Source organism: Lithobates pipiens, unplaced genomic scaffold, assembly GCF_037356315.1.
Source record: "Lithobates pipiens isolate NorthernLeopardFrog02 unplaced genomic scaffold, aLitPip1_a1.2 Scaffold_13, whole genome shotgun sequence".
Lineage (NCBI taxonomy): Eukaryota > Metazoa > Chordata > Amphibia > Anura > Ranidae > Lithobates > Lithobates pipiens.
In genome coordinates, this window is record NW_027507718.1 from 37626889 (window position 1) to 37649635 (window position 22747).

Sequence of the window (22747 nt, forward strand, 5' to 3'; positions counted from 1 at the left end):
TTTCTCCGGGTGGGAAAAGTCCGCTCATTTTAAAAGTACGGCGGACTGGCACACACATGGTCGGATTGTCCGCCGAAATGCGAGTCCAGCGGGAAGATTGGAGTGCAAAACTACTTTCTAAGTCCGCCGTACTTTCGGGTCAAAAAAGTATGCCGGAGGCTACACACGGGTGGATTGTCCGGCGGACTTCAGTTTGCCGGACTTTTCCACCCGATTGTTTGATCGTGTGTACGCGGCATTACTCATACTTCCCAACTTTTTGAGATGGGTATGAGGGCACCTATTAGCAAAAGTATGTAGTTATAGGTCGCACCCCCTGCCACACCCCCTTAAAGCAGATTTATACAAAAAAAATTATTAGTTAACCACGTGCTTACTGGACACTTAAAACCCCCTCCTGATCAGACCAATTTTTAGCTTTCAGCGCTGTTACACTTTGAATGACAATTGTGCGGTCATACAACACTGTACCCAAATGAAATTTGTAGCATTTTTTTCACAAAAATTTAGCTTTCTTTTGGTGGTATTTAATCACAGCTGGGGTTTTTATTTTTTACAAACAAAAATAGACAAAAAATTTTGAAAAAACAAACAAACGTGTTTAATAGTTTGTTATAAGATTTTGCAAACGGGTAATTTTTCTCCTTTATTGATATTCGCTGATGAGGCTGCACTGATGGGCACTGATAGGCTGCCCTGATGGGCACTGATAAGGTGACACTGATGGGCACTGATAAGATGGCACTGATAGGCACAGATAAGGCGACACTGATGGGCACTAATAAGAAGGCACTGGGTGGCACTGGTGGGTGGCATTGATAGATGTCACTGATGGGCACTTGTAGGTGGCACTGATGGGCACTTGTAGGTGGCACTGGTGGGAATTGGTAGGTGGCACTGATGGGGACTGGTAGGTGGCACTGATGGGTGGCACTGTGGGCACTGGTATGTGATATTGATAGGCAGCACTGGGGATGACACTCTGTGGGCACTGATGGGTGGCACAGATGGGGGTGCGCAGGCTGCTCATGCACGGGAAGACGTCTATGGGAAATTAAGTCCGTGCTGTAGCCGTCTTTCAACTATAGCGCAGACGGCAAGTAGTTAAACCCATAAGTGCTTTTTTTTTAACCACTACTATTCCTTTATATTGGCTTTTTTAAATTTACAAATGCAGCAATTTAGAAATTGGATGAAAAGTTTAGCACTGGAAAACACTTGTTGAAAGATAAAAAGTGCATTTTATATACAACTATATAGATCAGACCAAAATGAGGGACAAATGAGGAGGAAAGAGGGACAGAGGGACTTTGTTCCAAATCAGGGACAGTCCCTCAAAATTAGGGACAGTTGGGAGCTATGCTTACTCTATCCAAAATGAAAAAAAAAAAGGTTTGCCTATAGTTCTAATTTAGGTATTGCATGTATTATAGAGGCCTACACATTTGTTCAAAATGAGGGACAACTGAGGGATTTCATTCCAAATTAGGGACAATTGGGAGGTATCATATGTATATTTATACACATCAAGTGAGAATAGGCTTGTGTTATCCTCAAAGTCACTCAAATCTATTGCATTTGATGCAATACATTATAAAATTTTACTTATCAATAAAGAAAAGCATTAGTGCAAAAAAAAAAGAAGAGGTATTGGTAATGCCAGTATTTGCATAATCTTACATCAGTATGCGTTTGCACACATCTCACACAACTATACATTTGATTTAATTTATGTCAGCCACTGCTGTGTAAGCATGCAGCCCCTCGTCTTGTGTAATTATGTCTATACAAAGATGCCCTGTCACTATTTAACAGCCAGCAGGGAAACAGAGCTTCATTACCATGCAGTGCAGTGTATAAATAGCCAGACCCTCATACAAAGCTTCTCTCACAAGGAGTCAGGCAACGTACACTGCTGTGTGTACACAAATAGTCCTTCACCATACAGAACAAGAGCACACGGCCCTCCCCTTCCTTAATGCATAAGTGTGCACTTTGTGTCAATCAATGCAGCCCACTCTGTCACAAAAGATACTTATAAATTTACTGTGCCTGCAAGGCGACACATACTAAGGTGTTTGAGTCCGTTTCTTTATATATCAAAATGCATTCAAACCGCAAAAAATACAGTCGTGATAAACAGTCGCTATTCTGGTTGTTTAGACATCGGTACCACGGTACACGCTTTGGTGATACATCGACTAATCAGCATGTTAAAAGAGGACACATCTCCTTCCGCATCATTCTCATGAAAATGTGCTGTTTTCATGTAATGGCACAGCTGTTTCAGCCTTTTAATAATTCACTAAACAATCCTATCTGTTTCTGGAGAGACAGGGCTTCTGATATGCTAATCAGCAGATATCTTAAAGCAAACATCCAAAATAATTTATCTTTGCTGGTCCTGCTTTTAAGATCATTTGGAGCCAGCAGAAGCTGTGTTGTGTCTGCATCCGACCCCACCAATACCTCATTCAGAATGAAAGACAAGGTGCAAGAAGGAGAGCTCCTACTGGTTCAAGGGAGCTCAGCATATGTTCCTTGTTCAGATCAGCTCAGTTATGACATGTTGATTAGGGCCAGCGTCACACTGTTATGATACGTTAACATGCACTGTTTTAAAGGCATTCTAACCCTTCCTATCTGCACCTTGTGTTTTTCACCTGCCTAAGCCCTTGTACACACGGTCGGAAATTGCGACCACAAAATCCGATTTTTTACGACGGATTTTGTCTGAAACTGGTGTTGCATACCAACGGTTGGACAAAGTTGTCGGAAAATCCGATCGTTCGGAACGTGATGACCTTCGTTGGTTGGCGGGACTACGTTCAGGCTAGTAGCCAATAGCTTTGGTCTCGTAATTTGATCTGAGCATGCGTGGCACTTTGTCCGATCAGAATTCTCTACATATGATCGGATCATGTTGTCGGAAAATTTTATATCCAGCTCTCAAACTTTGTTGGTCGGACATTCCGACAGAAAAAGTCCGATGGAGCCCACACACGGTCAGATTATCCGACAACGCGGCCCGATTGGACATCTTCAGTCGGAATTTCCAACCGTGTGTACAAGGGCTTAGATGTGCATTGATCGTGTAGTTTGATGGTGTCTTTTGTTGCACAGCCTATAGTAAAGTAAATCTCCACATTCTGGTGTCAGAAATTTCTGTTTGCATTCAAACATTAAAGGATATGTGAAGGTTAAAAAAACAAAAATAACAAACGTGTCATGGGGTTACCTTGCAGGCACGCTCCTGAGTCCAGCATTTGCATCCACAGACACAAATGCCAGACTTGGCCCCGCCCCCCAGCGTCTGCGTCATTGGATTTGATTGACAGCAGCGGGAACCAATGGCTGCGCTGCTATCAATCTAGCCAATCAGGACACGAGACACCGGCTAGAGCTGGTGTGCTCAACCCCGGTGCAAGGAAAAGAGAGTTAAAGCGGGAGTCCGCCGGGAGTTCTGCCGTTTTTTAAAAGCCAGCAGCTACAAATACTGCAGCTGCTGACTTTTAAAATAAGGACACTTACCCGCCCAGCGCGTCCGCGATGTCGGCACCCGAAGCCGATCTCTCGATCGTCTCTCGGGTGCTGCCGCCGCCATCTTGGGTATGGGAATCAGGAAGTGGAGCTTTTCGGGCTTCATTTCCCGGTTCCCTACTGCGCATGCGCGAGTCTCGCTGCGCAATAAGGGTGGTCCCGCTGCCTCTGGGATCCGTGTGTTTCCCAGCAGGCAGTGGGGGACTTTCGGAAAGGGGCGTAATCTACGCCCCTTTCCGCAGATAGCTATGCCGGAAGTGGCTGCAGATACCTGTACTGTACAGGTACCTGCACCCCCCTCCCCCCTGAAAGGTGCCAATTGTGGCGCCGGAGGGGGGGAGGATTCCAATGAGCGGAAGGTCCACTTTAGGGTGGACCTCCGCTTTAAGTGGGTAAGTAAAACGGGGGCACTGGGGGGCTGCTGCGCTGCAAGAGGTTTTTCGCCTCAATGCATAGAATGCATTGAGGATAAAAACCATGAAGGTTTACAACCCCTTTAAACCACCAAAAGTACAGCAGGCAGGAATTTTCTCAAAGCCTTGTATATAATGGAAAATTTATATCAAATACTTACCGTAATTTTCCTTTCCTGATGGGCTCCATGGCAGCATACGTGTGGGTTAGCCCCGCCTCCATAATTACCCAATAGGACCTCTACTCCCATAAATCTTTGCTCCAAGCTGCTGTCCGTGTTCCGTAACTAGCCTACTCCAACATTTGGGAGGGAACTCCTGCTGCCATGGAGCCCATCAGGAAAGGAAAATTACGGTAAGTATTTGATATAAATTTTCCATTTTCCTGACAGGCTCCATGGCAGCATACGTGTAGGAAATAACTCGCCAAACACACCCGGGTGGGCTAAAAATGTTGAGCAAAGAAACTAGAATTTTATTTTTCATTGTCCACTGACAATACTTGTAAACCAAAATTAACAGAAGAAAGCGCAGCTGGCTCTACACAATAATGGGAAACAAAGGTATTAATTGAAGACCAGGAAGCTGCTCCACAGATAACTTCTGGTGCGACATGTCGAACTGCTGCCCAAGAGGTCGAGATGCCCCGAGTTGAATGAGCCGTCACTGCCTCAGGAGGAACCATGCCCTTTGCCTTGTATGCCCTTTTAATCGTTTGGACCACCCAAGATGAGATTGATCTTACTGATGCTCGCATCCCTTTATTTTTGCCATGAAGAAGGACAAAAAGAAAGTCTGTTCGTCTGAACGAGGCTGTAGCGTCCAGATATTGTTTCAAGGTGCGACCAACATCCAGGGGATGAATCTCTTGGTTGTCTGACATTCTAAACGTAGGTAGCACGATCTCCTGATTTTCGTGAAATACTGATGTGACTTTTGGATTTGATCCAAGCATAGGGATCAGGACCACTCTGTCCGGAAAGAAAGTTAGAAATGGTTCAACTGACCCAAGATTCCTAATTTCCGACACTCTTTTGGCTGAAGTTATTGCCACCAGAAACACCGTCTTGATAGTGAGATCTCCTAAAGACAGGGGAGCATCCAAACCTTTCCAAAGATCAGAAAGAAAGTCCAATACTAACGGAAGGTCCCATTTGGGAAACCTGGGCCTCTTTTGAGGCCTAAGCCTGATGGCTCCTTTAAAGAATTGTTGAATTAAGGTGTGATTCGCCCACGAAACTCCTGTAAAGGCTGAAATGGCAGAAACTTGTACTCTAAGAGAGCTAACTGCCAGAGACAAGTCTAACCCTGACTGAAGGAAAGACAAGATATCTTGAACTGCTGGAGAATTATATGAATTTGACCTAGAAGATATGTGGCCCATAAACCTGGCCCATATACGTTCGTACACTTTATTGGTACTCTTCCGTCTGGCACTAAGAAGGGTTGGAATCGCTTCTTCTGGGCAACCTAGAGCTTCTAGCCTTCCCCTCTCAAGAACCATGCCCTGAGGTGTAGACAGGATGGGCACGGGTGTAACAGCATGCCTTGAGACAGTAGATCTGGCCTGAGAGGCAGGGGAACTGGGTCCTGATAGCTGAGGAGCAACAGCAGAGGAAACCAAGGCCTGTTGGGCCAGAATGGTATTATCGCAATGATTTCCACCTTCTCCCCTCTGAGCCTCCGAAGGAACTGTAGGATTACAGGAACTGGAGGGAAGGCATAGGCTCTCTGGAACTTCCAACAATCCGTGAGAGCATCTATCCCGAACGCCTGAGGATCCCTGAACCTCAAGTAGTATCTGTGCATCTTGCGATTGTACGGCGAAGCGAACAGATCGACCTCTGGAGATACTCCCAGAGTCAGAAGCCACTCGAAGACATCCCTGTGAAGGGACCACTCGTTGTTGTCTATTTTGACCCTTGACAGAAAATCTGCTTGAACATTCTGGACTCCTGGGATGTATACAGCAGAAATGTTGACCACATTCTTCTGAGCCCAGTTCATTATCGGTTCTACTGACGACCCTGCCACCAGATGGCGAAATGCTATGAGTGCTCGAAAGGCTGCTCTCAACTCCAGGATGTTGGAGACCACATACCGCGACGGGAACGACCACCTTCCTTGAGCTACTTCCGTAAGGCAATGGGCGCCCCAACCTTTGTTGCTGGCATCTGAGGTTACTATTATCCAGGAAATGGGGACTATCGAATGATGGTTGCGTAGATTCTTCCCTTGAAGCCACCAGAGGAGAGACATCCTCATCGCTGGTGTAAGGCGTATGCGCTGTGTTTGATTGGACGAGTCCCACTGTTGCAGAAACCCTTTCTGGAAGGGACGAGTGTGCCACTGGGCCCACTTCACAATAGGGATGGTGGCCGTCATTGTGCCGATCACTTTCAAGCATTGTAGAGCCGAAAGATGAGATGATTCCCAAGCCTTGTGAATCCTGTCCCGGATCACACTGATTTTTTCCTCCGGCAGGGAGATAGTGCCTTTTAATGTGTCGAACTGAGCCCCTAGAAACACGATCACTTGAGTTGGAACCAGATGGCTCTTCTCTAGGTTCAGGAGCCAACCAAACGTCTGCAGAGTGGAGATGACTAAACTCTTGTGTTCCAGAATTTGATCTCTGTCCTGAGATAATAGGAGCAAATCGTCCAGATAATGATGGAGACGAACTCCTTTGACTCGTAAAAGAGCTACTATCGCTAGGAGTACCTTGGAGAAGACCCGAGGAGATGTCGTCAACCCGAATGGGAGACAGGTAAACTGGAGGTGTTGATCGCCAACTGCGAAACGAAGAAATTGCTGGAAATCCCTTGCTACTGGCACATGAAAGTATGCGTCCTTCAAATCGATTGAGATTAACCAATCCCCTAGCTGCACTGACTGTTGGATTGTAAGAAGAGACTCCATCTTGAACTTTTCCTTGCGAATGAAGGAATTGAGGTGGGTCAAATCTATCACCGGCCTCCATGCGCCATTTCTTTTCTGAACCATAAACAGAGGAGAATACATGCCTTCGCCATGTTCGTCTTCTGGCACGGGCACGGCTGCACCTTGATCCAGCAAACAACTTACGTAGGTCAATAGGACCTGTTTCTTTTCCTCTGAGCCTGGAATTGTTGTGGGAATGAACCTTAACCTCGGAGTGTTGATGAAAGTCCACTTGTGACCCGAGGAAACCGTCTTGACGGTCCAATAATCTTGAATTGAGGCCGCCCAAACATGTCGGTAGTGAAGAAGGCGAGCCCCCACCTGACATGTTTGAGCGGGCCCAATTTCAAAAAGATTTGGTAGAATCTTGATTACCTGCGGAAGCCCCCTTTGAGGTTTTCTTAAGGGAGGATTGTCTGGACCTCCAAGATCTAGAGAACTCCCTGCCGGGCCTATAACTGCGCGCTTCTCTAGCGCGATCCGAGGTCTGCCTTCTTGAGAAAATACGTTTTTGGTTTTGAAGACGTCTGTCTTGAGGGAGGAACCCAGACCTCCCACCCGTGGCCCGGGAAATGGCGCTATCTAGTTTATTACCAAACAAGGAGGTACCCTCAAATGGTATACGACACCATGCCTGCTTAGATGTTGGATCCGCCAACCAGGGACAGAGCCACAAAGCACGGCGTGCCGAGACTGCTGCCAACATAGCCCGAGACAGAAGGCGGGTAATGTCAATAGATGCCTCCCCCAAAAAAGCTGATGCCATTCTGATCTCCTGAATAGGAGAGTCTTTAGCCGTATTCACTGAGATACCTCTCAAGAACTCTTCAACATTGTCGGCCCATGTTTCAATAGCCTATGAGACTGCGGCTAAAGCCAAAGTTGGATTACAAGCCATCCCTGAAGTTAGATAAATTCTTTTCAGATCTGAGTCAATTCTTCTCTCTAACGGATCTTTGAAAGATACCGTGTCTTCCAAAGGGAGAGTCACGTATTTAACTAAACGCATAAGTGCTGCGTCTACCAGAGGAGCTGATTCAAGGTGCTTCACATCATCCTCCTTAAAGGGGTACAATTTAGACACCTTTGATTGCATGGAGCTCTTCCTATCAATCTTGCTCCACTCTTCAGTAATGATTTCTCCCAATTCAGATAGGAAAGGAAAATGTTGCCGTTCCTTTTTGAGTTGTTTCAAAAACTTACTTTGTTTGGGGAGGGGGGAAGAAGTGGGTTCTTCCCATTTTAAAGCTTCTTTCACTGCCTTGACAAGAGCAGGTACTAAAGCATAATCAAATCCTACTCCTGGATCCTCTGGATCCGATTCGCTGTCAGACAAGAGCACAGAGTGGTGGCTTGGTTGAGAAGATTCCCCAGTCTCTTGTAAGAGCCCTTCACCTCCTGAAGGACATAATGGGTCTGAGGGGAATTCCATAGCGTGATGAGCTTCCCTCTGCTGCAGGGATTCCTTTACCACTCTTCTCACCATAGATTCCAAGCGTTGATCCGCACCATCTCTTTCATCTGCGACTTTAGAGAAGCAATGATCACAGAGCGATTTGTCTGATGAAATGGGCATCTTACAGCCCCAACATGAATTATCTGGTCCTCTGCTTGAGTGCAAGTGACCACTGCGTTGTCCAGATCTGGAAGACCTGCGGTAACCAGACTTTGACGATGATTTGCGGTGGTGCGATTTTGACGATCCACTGCGACTATGCGCACTGTAATGCGCTTCAGACCTAGAAGGGCTATAAGGAATATACAAGAAAGAGAGAGAGATACAGACCAGGCTGGTATCAAATGCTAAGGAATACTCCACATATACACAGCAATCCAGCCATGCACATACCTGTTACAAGCGGGCAGGTCACTAGTAGGCAGTGAGGCATCCATGACTAAGAACGCTGACTGTAACAACAATAGACCCTCATAAGCAGCCATACAAAACACAGGAGCAATAATACATCAGAGCAGATCATAACCTACCTTACACCAACCAGAGAATGGCCCCGGGAAGTCGCTGAATTTCCTGCAATCATTCCCAAATTCTGACATCTCTCACTGTGTTTTAAAAATGGCGCCCATGACATCATCAGCGGCGTCAGACGCGAGATGCCCGCGCGCATGCGCGGGAACCAAGCCTCGCTTTGGATTTGGGTCCGCGCATGCGCAGAACGCAGCGCTGGACCCGGAAACAGGGGGAGAAAGGCTGCTGGAACGCGGAAGCGTCAGCGCCTATACACAAGAACCAGCTGGCATATGAAAGACACAGATAGAAAAAAGAAAAACACATAAACACTGCTGCCATGAAAAACTGAATTTTTACAGCTCACCACTCCACCAACGATCGTCTGGCCGAACAGGTTCAAGCACACACCACCGATCCACCGGGCAGATAATGGCCACCTTACATAGCAGGTAATAAGCCGTGCGCACTTTATCTTCGGACAAACCAAGCCTTCAGCGCTACTCTGCCATACACTCCATACCCATGCTTAACAGACAGGGCCTATCGGAGGAACAAAAGCTTGATAGTCGGCCGACTTGATCGTAGTGAAGATCTCTTCAGATAGGAAACACCTGTCCTATGGAGGAGGACAAAAAAGGAACACGGACAGCAGCTTGGAGCAAAGATTTATGGGAGTAGAGGTCCTATTGGGTAATTATGGAGGCGGGGCTAACCCACACGTATGCTGCCATGGAGCCTGTCAGGAAAATGCATTAGTGTAAATCCAACCAAAAACAGCATATTTCTCCTTTCCTTGTATTGTGCTGTGTTTGAAAATGCATTTAGCCTGGAACAGTGCCTTGAATTATTTGTCTTTGAATGATTAGGGCTGTGTAGAGTCATAGGTTTGGATCACAGTACTGTATGTGGTTGCTATTCTAAATGCCAGGATTAAAAATATGTGAAGGTGGAAGACAACAAATTGTCTGTATTTACAGTATATGCTAAAAAAAATAAAAAAATAAAAATAAAAAAAAGGTCCTCATCTGAGAGAAACACCCCTCTCTTACACTTTTAAAGCCTAAGGACAGCCATTACCTACTATTACTTTTATTAGCCAGAAAAGACTCTTATCTGGCCACCTTTGATGTATTTTTATTTTGCTACTAGGAATTGACTTCCTCTGACTAATCTCCACCAACTGCCAACCACATCCGGTAAAAATGTCTTACTGACTGCTGAGGCCTCTGTCTTCTTGGACAAACTGGTTTAGCCATGAAGTTAGGAAGGATCAGGTCCCAGCAGCACAAATTCATTTAAATGAGATAAGGGCACACCTTTTACATATAACCTAACATGTTATTAACAAGCAGTAAATACGTTTTAAAGCAAGCCCTCACTGACCTCTGTGGCTGTGGGCACTGTGGATCAATTCCTATATAGAAATCACAGTCAAAGCTCTATAGTCATCCATGTCATTCTTTTAGCAGCTTGACTCTCCCTGATACCCCTTCCAGCAGTGACTTGGCAGCCTTGAACCTCCTAACCTCTAATGGAATGGCAGAGCAGGTGCTCTGGTAAGGATGGCGGAAGCAGGGCGAGGATGAATTGATCCACAGTACCTGCAGCTATAGAGGTCAGTGGGGCTTGATTTAAAGACCATTTGTTGCTCGTTAATACTATGTAAAAAATTAAGTGTCCATAGCTTATACAAAAGTTATCTTTAACAAAATGTCCTGAATCCTGTGGGACATTATATTCATTTTCATGTATTTAAATTATTTCTAGCCTACTCCTATAACTTCTGAATGAAATTTGTAGAGGAGATTTTTCAAGTAAGTTTATGTTGTATTGTCAAAAATAACTATTATTTGTATTATTATCACAATGTTAATGTTATAAAAGTCAACGTATATGGTGTAACCATTGATTTCCTTTAGGTATTTTTTCATTTTTAATCCCTTCTATTTTACTGTTGTACATGTTTGTTTCAATATTATTTTTTTCTGTAAACATTTTCTAAACTAGGTCTCTTTTTTTCATTAAAACAAAGTGTAAAAATAGCTAAGATGAATCTCTAAGGGCCGGTTCACACTGCAGGCGATGCGAGGCGACACCGACTTGCCTCGCCGCGACCTGCCGCGACCTCAGCGGCAACTTGCAGATGACTTCTGTATAGAAGTCAGCGCAAGTCGCCCCGAGGTCACCCGAAAGTAGTACAGGAACCTTTTTTCTGAGTCGGAGCGACTCGAGTCGCTCCTCTCAGAACGGTTCCATTGTACAGAACGGGGGCGACTTGTCAGATCGAGGCGAGGCAAGTCGTGTCGCCTCGCATCGCCCGCAGTGTGAACCGGCTCTTAGTCCCCGTTCAGACCTGAGCGATTTTCTAGTTGAAGCTCTAAAACGCTCAACAAGCCAAATCCCATTTATTTCAATGGCCCCTGTTCACATCTGACTATTCTGTCACCTGAAGCATAACGGCTGTCATTCAAAAAGGTACATGAGCTTATTTTTGGCAGATTACAAGCGTTTTTGGCCCCATAGAGTTTTTGAGCGCTTTTACAGAATTTTGTTGCTCGTTTTCTTCTCAAACAGCAACTACAGGCAATACAGAAAACTCCTCTAAAAGTAGCGTTTTTTAAGCCGCTGTGGAGGGACCCTAAAAGTCAGCAGCTACAGTATTTGTAGCTGTTGACTTTCAATGTTTTCTCTCTAAAAATAGTTAAATAAACAGAATGATTGGCAATATCACAATAAAACAGGACAATATTACAGTCAATATATATTGTGAATGGAATTAAATGAATAGCTTTGTCTAGAACGGGGGTAGTCAACCCCTGGCACTGGTGCCAGAAGCAGCACACAAAGCCTCTTTTGCTGGTACGTGACTCCCTCCCCATCAGTAGAGCAGCGCAGGGAAGTGTCAGTGAGACACAGATTCTGCCACACCAATGCATTAAAATCTCAGAATTCTCCACGCCACACCTGCGCTGAGGGGGAGGCACTGTGTCCACACATTGTAAAAGATGGGAAACATTGTTTGCATGCAAAAAAAGAAAGAGAAATTGCATTTTAAAGTATAAAAGAAGTGAAAGCATACCTTAAAGCGGGAGTCCACCGGGACTCCGCGTTTTTTTTTTTTTTAAAAGCCAGCAGCTACAAGTACTGCAGCTGCTGACTTTTAAAATAGTGACACTTACCTGTCCAGCGCGCCCGCGATGTCGGCACCTGAAGCCGATCTCTAGATCGTCTGTAAGGTGCTGCCGCCGCCATCTTGGGTATGGGAATCAGGAAATGGAGCCTTTCGGCTTCATTTCCCGGTTCCCTACTGCGCATGCGCGAATCGCGCTGCGCAATAAGGACGGTCCCCGCTGCCTCTGGGATCTGTGTGTTTCCCAGCAGGCAGCGGGGCACTTGCGGAAAGGGGCAGGCACTTGCGGAAAGGGGCGTAATCTACGCCCCTTTCCGCAGAGAGCTATCCCGGAAGTGGGTGCAGAATACCTGTACTGTACAGGTATCTGCACCCCCCTCCCCCCTGAAAGGTGCCAATTGTGGCGCCGGGGGGGGGGAGGGTTCCGATGAGCGGAGGTCCACTTTAGGGTGGACCTCCGCTTTAAGATTTTTTAAGAGGGCCTCCCTGAAACTTTCCAAGCAGTAAATCAAAGATACAATGTCTTCTAGTGTTTTGATTCAGAGGCTGATATACTTCTTAACTTCCACTTTGATCTCTTGCCAGTGATATACTGTATGTTTTCTTTCACATTTCCTATCAGTGCTGTTTTATTTGCTATCTGTCCATTTAACCACTTTCAGACCGGACCATTTTGCTGGTCAATGACCAGAGGTCTTTTTACAATTTGGCACTGCGCTGCTTTAACTGGTAATTGCGCGGTCATGCAATGTTGTACCCAAACAAAATTTGCGTCCTTTTCTTCCCACAAATAGAGCTTTCTTTTGATGGTATTTGATTGCCTCTGCGATTTTTCTTTTTTGCGATATAAACGTAAAAAGACCGCAAATTTTTAAAAAAAATGATATTTTCTACTTTTTGTTATTAGAAAAATCCAATAAACTCAATTTTAGTCATACATTTAGGCCAAAATGTATTCAGCCACATGTCTTTGGTAAAAAAAAAGTCAATAACTGTATATTTATTGGTTTGCGCAAAAGTTGTCACATCTACAAACTAAGGTAAGTTTTCTGGAATTTACGCAGCTTTTAGTTTACGACTGCCTATCTCAGTTCTTGAGGTGCTAAAATGGCATGGCAGTACAAAACCCCCCCAAATTACCCCATTTTGGAAAGTAGACCCCCTAAGGAAATTGATAAGTGGCATGTTGAGCCCATTGAATATTTTATTTTTTTGCCTCAAGCGATTGAATAATGACAAAAAAAAAAAATTTTTTTTTTTTTTTTACACAAAGTTGTCACTAAATGATATATTGCTCACACATGCTATGGGCATATGTGAAATGACACCCCAAAATAAATTCTGCTGCTTCTCCTGAGTACGGGGATACCACATATGTGGGACTTTTTGGGAGCCTAGCCGCGTACGGGGCCCCGAAAACCAAGCACCGCCTTCAGGCTTTCTAAGGGCGTAAATTTTTGATTTCACTTCTCACTACCTATTACAGTTTTGAAGGCCATAAAATGCCAAGATGGCACAAAACCCCCACAAATGACCCCATTTTAGAAAGTAGACACCCCAAGCTATTTGCTGAGAGGCATGTTGAGTCCATGGAATATTTTATATTTTGCCACAAGTTGCGGGAAAATTACAAACTTTAATTTTTTTTTATTTTTTTTTCACAAAGTTGTCACTAAATGATATATTGCTCACACATGCCATGGGCATATGTGAAATGATACCCCAAAATAAATTCTGCTGCTTCTCCTGAGTACGGGGATACCACATGTGTGGGATTTTTTGGGAGCCTAGCCGCGTACGGGGCCCCGAAAGCCAAGAACCGCCTTCAGGTTTTCTAAGGGCGTAAATATTTGACTTCACTCCTCACTACCTATTACAGTTTTGAAGGCCATAAAATGCCAAGATGGCACAAAACCCCCACAAATGACCCCATTTTAGAAAGTAGACACCCCAAGCTATTTGCTGAGAGGCATGTTGAGTCCATGGAATATTTTATATTTTGCCACAAGTTGCGGGAAAATTACAAACTTTTTTTTTTTTTCCCACAAAGTTGTCACTAAATGATATATTGCTCACCCATGCCATGGGCATATGTGAAATGACACCCCAAAATAAATCCTGCTGCTTCTCCTGAGTACGGGGATACCACATATGTGGGACTTTTTGGGAGCCTAGCCGCGTACGGGGCCCCGAAAACCAAGCACCGCCTTCAGGCTTTCTAAGGGCGTTACAGTTTTGAAGGCCATAAAATGCCAAGATGGCACAAACCCCCCCCCCCCAAATGACCCCATTTTGGAAAGTAGACACCCCTAAATTTAGGGGTACACTAGTGAGACTAGGTAATAAATGGCGGGTGCCCTGAAACTATAAAAAAATAACTAACCAACCAGCGTCACCTGTAACAGTTATATGGTGATCACTGGTGAAAGGGTTAACTAGGGGGCAATCAGGGGGCTTTATGCGGTAGTATATGGGGGTCCCTGGCGCTATAAAAAGCTGCGGCGAACCTAAATACCTACCTGCCTAACTAGCGTCACCTGTGACACTAATCAGAAAAATGATCGCTTATTAGACTGGGTTCACACTGGAGCGATGCAGGAACGCCACAAATCCGCGGCGGGTTCCCGCATCGCATGCCTCCCGGCGGCAGTTCACACTGCCCTATGCGAACTGCTGGGAGTGTCAGTGAAATGTTAATGACACCCCCAGATCAGTTCGCATATCGCAGTGCGATCTGCAATCTCGGATCGCATGGTGTGAACACCCATGCGATCCGATTCTGCTGCGGACCAAAAAAGGGTCCCGTGCGAATTTGCGGCGGGTGCGACGCAAATTCAGCCATACTATCTGTATGGCTGAACTCGAATCGCACAGAGATCGGATGTGATTTGCACTGCAGTGCGGTGCGAATCACATCCGTTCTCATAAACCGCTGCAATGTGAACCCAGCCTTAGTGACACTGGCGACGGGGGGTGATCACGGGGTTAAACCTTTATTGGGGGGGTTAGGGGGGTACCTTAGAACTAAAGGGGGCTAACCCTAACTGCCCTAACAGTTATTACAGTCACAAATGACACCAATGCAAAAAAAAAAAGACATTGGTGTCACTGTGACTGGGGGGCAGGGGTAATTGGGGGGGTGATCGGGGGGGTGTGAGTGTGCCTGGCATGTTCTACTGTGTAGTGTAGTGTTGGTGCAACTCACCGATCCTCTCTCCTCGGTGTCGGAATGAAAAATACCGACACGGAGGAGAGATTACATCACTTCCTCTCCTGTGTTTACATTACAGGAGAGGAAGTGATGTCACGGAGCATTTCCATTCGTCGGGAGCGATCGCGAGGGGGTGGCCATGAATGAATGGCCGCCCCCTCATCCCGGATCGCTCCCGAACAAATACCGACCGCCGCAGGCACCGGGGGGGGGGGCCCGATCGGGCCCCCCACCCGCGGGAAGGCAGGGACGTACAGGTACGCCCATATGCCTGCCCGTGCCATTCTGTCGACGTACATCGTCGTGCGGCGGTCGGCAAGTGGTTAAGCACAGTCAGAATTTTTTGTTTTGAACCCCTGATTGGGGGAGGGTATGTTTTGGCCCCCAAAATGTGTTATATTTATTCTCCGTTTAATCGAACATTTTTTTTTTTTTTTTTACAGTAAACTGTATTTGAAAGCATAACTACCTCCTCAAATCTCTCCTGATGTTTGATAATCCAAGCTCCTTTGCTAAATCCATAATGCCATACAGTCATAAAAATGTGTTTTTTTTGTAAATGTATGAGTTGTTGAAAGTGCTCTTTTCTATGTTTTTGGCACAATTCTGTGCTGCTGCCTATGTTTATATTGTAGAAACTAACGAAAACTGGACTATAGTTTTTTAAAATATTTTTTTATTAACATTTTTATTTATTTTTCATGTTCCTATCCAAGTTGAACTTGTTGTAATGGTGTATATAAGCAAACGTATTACAGATTTCACTTCTAGCTGGAGTAATTGTCATGGTTGACATACTCCATTGTTGCACTTTTGAAAAATGTATTATTATTTTTTTAAGTACTTGATGTTACATTTCAGCCGATTTAATTTGCACTGCACGTTATGTCTTTTTGATTTAATAAAAAACAAAAATACTTTTGATGTATAATGGCACATTTTTGTGTGTCCACTGCTGGTGGAATAGTGGCAACTTTCTGTGGGTGGAATTAGACTCCACTGAGGGTAGTATTGCGCCCCTTTTTGTGGGTGGAATTAGGCCCCTTTCTGTGGGTTGAATTAGGCTCTCGTGGGTAGAATGCCCCTTTGAGGGTTTGAACAGGCCCCTCTTTCTGCTACTGCACTGTTTACCGCCACTAAAAGTGTGGTGTTAAATGTCGCACCTTTTTTTAGTTCCTGTTTCGTTTGTGAATTGCACTTAATAGATTACCGCACAATTTTTTTCGATAGTTGGCGACAATTTTTTTTTCTTCCGTTTACTCCAAAATCGTTATTTTTATTTTTTTTCATTAAAGAGGAGCTGCACCTAAAAAAAAAATATTAAAAGCCAGCAGCTACTAATATTGCAGCTGCTGACTTTTAATAAAATCACACTTACCTGTCCCAGGTTCCAGCGATGTCGGCGGCAGATGACGAGCGATCGCTCGTCTCGCTGCTGCCACCACCGCCATCCTCTGTCAGGGAATCGGGAAGTTAAGCATGACGGCTTCACTGCCCGGTTCCCTACTGCGCATGCGCGAGTCGCGCTGCGCGTCTCTTATGGTCCCCCGCTGTGTCTCTGGGAACTGTGTGTTTCCCAGAACACAACGGGGGGGGGGGGCGGAGCGTCTGCGGGGGTCTGCGGCGGTCTGGCCGGAAGTGGATGCAGTTACCTGGATTATCCAGGTAACTGCACCCCCCTCCCCCCTGAAAGGTGCCGATTGTGGCACCGGAGGGGGGGAGGGATAAGATTAGCGGAACTTCCCCTTTAGGGTGAAGAACCGCTTTAATTGGACATTATTTACCGCATGCAAAAATTGATGCAAATGAGTGACATGATACCTTTACTGCATACGGTAAAGCTTAGTGAATTGACCCCATCAGCTGTTATTAGCATTTTTTGGCAGGGGCGTTTTCTGGCTGGAAAAAAAATAGTACAGAGCTTTCGAGAGCTGATCACGACAGTTCATCCGACAAACACGAAATTTTGCTCGCACGATACCAGATGGTACAATTTTCCTTTACTCAGTACAGTTGTCGTCCGAAAATTAAATAGAAATACAACGCGTGACATCGCTTCTGATCAAATAAGTAAAATAGATATGTTCTTGCCTTCTCCAATTTATTAAGCTCCTCAAATCTCCAGATATAAACAACTTTTATACTCCAGTTTTCTCTATCTTATATAAACTTCTCACCTCATTTCGGAGTGTTGATCATTCTTTCTTTTTATTACCATTTGGATAACTGCAGTTTATTATAATTTGAATGCATTTCCATAGGTTGTAAATGATAGAGTAACATTCTCTTGTTTTTGTGCTATTATTTTTATTTATTCATATATTTATTTACTTATCTATTTATTTTTTATATATAACATCTGTACTTTAATGTTATATTTTAATATTTTTTTTTGTCTAATATTCTGTATTTGTTGTTATTTATTATTTCTAAAACAAATAAATCTTTTGAACGAGAATATAGTTCCTGTGACATAGCTATCAAGGGGAGAATCATTAACAGCAATACCCGGAGTCGCCTTATCCATTTTCTAAATTGCTATAATCTTTTTATATGGACTATAAACTGAAGGATTTATGAATAAATGGTTGTGGAACGAATCATTTGAGTTTCCATTATTTCTTATGAGGAAATTTGCTTTGACATACAAGTGCTTTGGATTACAAGCATGTTTCCGGGAACGAATTATGCTCGCAGTCCAAGGTTTTACTGTACAGCTTTCTACAGCTAACGCTAATGGCGTTTTCCTAACGTCCAGTGTGCACAAGGCCTCAGGCTGGATTCACACCTAGGCATTTTTAGCGCTTTTTGCACTACAGAACGTGTTCCATAGGAAACCATGGTAAATGGACTGTAGTGCAAATCTGCAAAAAGCACTAAAAGTGCCTAGGTGTGAAGCCAACCTTAGTGCTTTTTGCATTTTGCACTACAGTCCATTTAACTTGGTTTTCTATGGAACACGTTCTGTAGTGCAAATCTGCTAAATGCAAAGAGCACTAAAATTGTATAGGTGTGAATCCAGCCTTAGGGACAGGATTCTAGGCAGCTGTGCCTGCCATAAGCTTAGTTTCATGCAGAGAATACACATGAATGAGCCCTATACATGTATAAAAAGCGTTTGTAGATGTCCAGGTGTACAGTAGACTTCCATTGACCCGAGTGTGTGAATAGGAGAAGCTGCATTCACCGTGTGAATGTAGCACGTTCACCCAGTGACCTTGTCCCTCATACACAGAGTCACATTCACCTCAGAGAAGAGACACGACTCGCGTAACGTGATTGGCTGCTGGGCCCACACCTCCCACCGCGCGTGTACAGCATTCCCTGAGAATACTACACCATGTACAGTGTAGAGCAGCTATACAGCATGTAGCCGTGCCCTCCCTGCCATGTGCTCTGCTGACATAACTTCCTCCCGTCAGCTGACAGCTCTCCACATGCCCACACGCTGTACGGCGGCGCTCATCAGTTGGCTCAGGCTGCCCAGTTTCTCGGATCATGCAATCCGCGGCCGAGACGGATCACAGAGACGCTAGCTGGAGCTCGGTTGTGAGTGTTCGCTCAGGGGCGCCGCCTGCCTGCCGCTCCAGCTCCTTATCTTCACGCCGCCTGCTGCAAATCCAGCTGCCGCCGCTGCTATAAGAGGAGCGTCTGTGGAGTCGCCTGGAAGTGCACGTCTCCTGTGTCCCCGTACAGAACTCCCCCCTCTCGGCTCGGTCAGTGTGGATGAGCGCCATCTGCTCCCTTCCAGAGACCTTCTCCCCGGGATTACAAAGACGGCATTGCCTGCCGTGTCCAAACCTCCCTCCAGCCGGCTCTCTGGGGGGCGCAGCGAGATGAACAGGTCGTGCCAGGGGGTTGGCTTACACCTTCTGTTATTACTGATCCTTACGGCTTGTCTGCACCGGGTCCATGGTGAGTACAGGGAGCCGGGCTGTCACCATTCATCAGGACTGCGCGGCTACCAGGGGGTTAATGTGCTACCAGGGGGTTAATCTGCTAGGTGGCACCCGGGTGGTGATGGTGGTATGGCACCCACTGCTGTCACGTTTTGTCTTATCTCTTCCATGGCTGCTGTTTATAGGGGGCTCCTACCCATCCATATTTCTGTCTGTATACCGGCCTGACCCCCACACTCCACTCCATTCATTATTTCATGTCTTTGTTATTGCTAAACAATGGAGCACACACCGAGAAGAGCTCATCTCCTCCATCATATCCCACATAAAGAAAGGGATCCGTTCAGATGATGATCGTAGGAAGCGAGGTCATAATGGCTAATTGTAGGGGATCTGCTCAGATGATGGAGCAGATCACAGGGAGTGAGGTCATAATGGTTACTTGCAGGGGATCTGTTCAGATGATGGAGCAGATTAGTGGATCCATCCGATTTTAGTAACCAAAGTGTTAAAGGAAAAGGGATCTGTTACTGTGATCTGATGCACCAATTGCAGGGGATCTGTTCAGATGATGGAGCAGATTAGTGGACCCATCCGATTTTTAGTAACTAAACTGTTAAAGGAAAGGGGATCTGATGCATCTGCTCAAGTGCTAAATGGTAGTTAAAGGGATCTACTCAGTAGACACATCAGATCACAGTAACGGAATAGATCCCTTTAAAGAGGAAGTAAACCGTGATGGGCTTTACTTCCCTGCAAAGTAAACTCATAATGAGCTAGTATGTGTCGTGTACTAGCCCGTTATGTTGCACTTGCCAGCGACATCATTGGTGCTTAACGCCTCTTCCTTCCGGCTCTGTGACTGTCCGGAGTCGCATGTCACTCCCACCGGGCACAGCACGAGTCCCTTTAGAAAGGGCATGACTGCCCTTTCTACAGTGTGCATATGTCTGTGGTACATATCTCCTAAAGTATGAGACCCGGCGTGTTTGCGCACTCCACGCGCAGAGCCCGCCAGGAAGTCTGCGCTTTCCCAATGTGCGGCTGCAGAGATCGGGAAATGTAGCGCTGCACTAATCACAGGCAGTGAGACATTGCCCCGATCTCTGCAGCCATGCATCAGGAAATGTCTCACTGCCTGATTAGCGCAGCGCTGCGCCGACTTCCTGGCGGGTTCTGCACGTGGGCTGTGCAAACACGCCTGAGCTCGTCCCTACTCCTAAGCCATGCAGGTTTCGGCACCCTTTCCAGTCAGTTGCCTTTAAACCCAAACACATATGGGGAGTTATTTACCAAAGGAAAATCCACTTTGCACTGAAAGTGCGCTTGGAAGTAAAGTCGCTGTAGATCCGAGGGGGACATGCAATGGAAATGACAAAACAGCATTTTAGCTTGCACATGATTGGATGATAAAAATCAGCAGAGCTTCCCCTCATTTCAGCTCTACCCCTTAGATTTAGAATGACTGCACTTTCAGTGCAAAGTGGATTTACCTTTCGTAAATATCCCCCAAGGCTTACACAGGTTTTAATGCAGGTAAGGCACCAAGTGCTTTTAATTACCGCCTTAATCGGCCCCAGAACCCGTGTAATTCATGTTGGGGTTGCCACCTCATCCCCTTTAAACCCAATTTCCAGTACCTACAAATAAGCCTTTATTTATAGGCTTGCCTGTAGGGGAAAAGTGGTGTAACTAGGTTTACAACCACTTTAACACTTAAATTACTGTGATCTGATTTGCCTACTGAGCAGATCCCTTTAGCATTTCAGCAGATCACAGCAACTGATCCCTCTCCTTACCCTTTAACCCCTCAGTCACTATGGTCGGATGTACCTATTGAGATGATCCCTCTTCACTTTTTAACAGATCAGTGGGACCCTTTTCACACTGCCAGCAGGTCGCATTAGCAGCAGTGCATTTAACCGTTCCTTCAACCGCTAGTGGGGGTTAAAAGCACCCTGCTAGTGGCTGAAATGCACTGCTAAAACTAGGCTGGGATGCCATTAGTGGCTGTAAAGGCAGGTATCCCAATAATTTTGGTAATGTAAATTGTATCACATGTAGGCCAAGTTTCCACTATTTAGCTGAAAGCTGCATGATTTTTGCCACGACTTGAAACCATGCCTGTGTATTGAGGTTTATTGACAAAGTTGCATTAAAGTGGGACCAGTGAACTGACTGCTTTGAAGTTGCTGCAACTTTAAGTCTCTCAGATATGAATGGTACTTACTTATTGGAAATCATGGTGTGCAACTTGTCATGCAACTTGGGACTGCAAAGTCACAACAAGTGGCACTAGTGGAAACCCAGCCTAACTAGTATATGTCCAGGTTCTCCAGACTTTCTAAGCAAAGGGCCAATTTACTGTCCTTCAAGCTTTAGAGGGTCCAGCCTATGGCTAGTGGGTGCAACCCATTGAGTTTAAAATTAGAAATGAAAGGCAAAACATTTGTGTATAGTTCATTTTCGAGTTTTTTTTTTTTTTTTTTTTTGTGTATAAGTGCTCAGAGAACAGTAGTAAGAGAAACGGCAGCACACTGATCTCTTCCAGTGAATGGCTGTGCAGGGGGTGTCAGGAATAGTCCTCTGGGAGGATAGTAGGCTGAGTTCTCAGCGCATGGTCTGTTTTTGATAGGCAAGACTGGGAAGAACACCAGGGATTTCATAAAGGAAGCAACATAAAGAGAAGCATACTCTTTCATACAAGTACAGGGTACAGCAGGCATGTGTCGAGAATATGAAATGTTGGGTTAACATTCTTTGAGGATACAGCAGATCACAGTAACTGACGTGTGAAAGTGGAGCTAAACCCCTCCAATACTTTGCAGCATGGAGGCTGCCATCTTTGTATGATCTGCAGTAGCAATAGTACTGCACACAAGATCTGTTCTGAAACCAGCCATCCATTGATGGCTTGACAGTTGAAGGCAAAAGTAAATGTTAGTTTCTCCTGGCATGCCTTGAATTTTACGGTCTTGGGAAATGGGTTTAGCTCTGCTTTTTAAAGAGGAGTTCCAGCCTGGGGTGGAGGATATTGAGTCAGCAGCTACAAATACTGTATTTTAAAGTGGTTGTAAACCCTTACAAACCACTTTGACCTACAGGTAAGCCTAGATTAAGGCTTACCTGTAGGTCCAAGCAATAGCTCCTAAACCTATATGGTTTAGGAGATATTTGCCCGAAAACGGGCACCGCTGTCTACGGCGCATGCGCCGTAGACAGCGGCGCACTGAGCGCGGCATTTCCAAGAATGCAGCTGCCGCGCGTGTCGACTCCCGTGCGCGGGAGTGACGTCATCGCGGCTTTGCCGAATGACAGCGGTGGAGCTGCAAGACCCCACCAACAAGATGGATGTGGCGGACTACGGGGGACAGCGGCGACTTCGCTGGCTCCTGTGTCAGGTAAGTGACACATAATGGGCTACTATGCGATGCATAGTAGTCCATTATGCTTTGCCTTTGCAGGGAATGAAAGAGGAAGTAAACTCATCAGGGTTTACTTCCTCTTTAATAGGACACTTGCCTGTCCAGGGACCCTGCAATGTTTGCACCCTGAGCCGATCTATCCGCTCCGGGTGCAGGCATCGGCATTAAGGGAAATGGGAAGTGAAGCCATGCAGCTTCAGACCATTTCCTTCTGTGCTTT

The 22747-nt window shown here is 45.5% G+C and overlaps 1 protein-coding gene across 2 annotated transcripts in view; it reads left to right on the forward strand.

The window, feature by feature from the left end:
• The first annotated feature begins 18522 nt into the window (after window positions 1-18522).
• VLDLR (very low density lipoprotein receptor) overlaps window positions 18523-22747 on the forward strand; it is a 136341-nt gene continuing 132116 nt past the window's right edge. Inside the window, exon 1 of one of the 2 annotated variants that reach the window (XM_077475019.1) lies at window positions 18523-19118. In XM_077475019.1, coding sequence (XP_077331145.1) covers window positions 19040-19118 — 79 coding nt within the window. In that variant the 5' untranslated portion in view covers window positions 18523-19039. The remainder of the gene's footprint in view (window positions 19119-22747) is intronic. The other variant, XM_077475018.1, reaches the window with a different exon arrangement.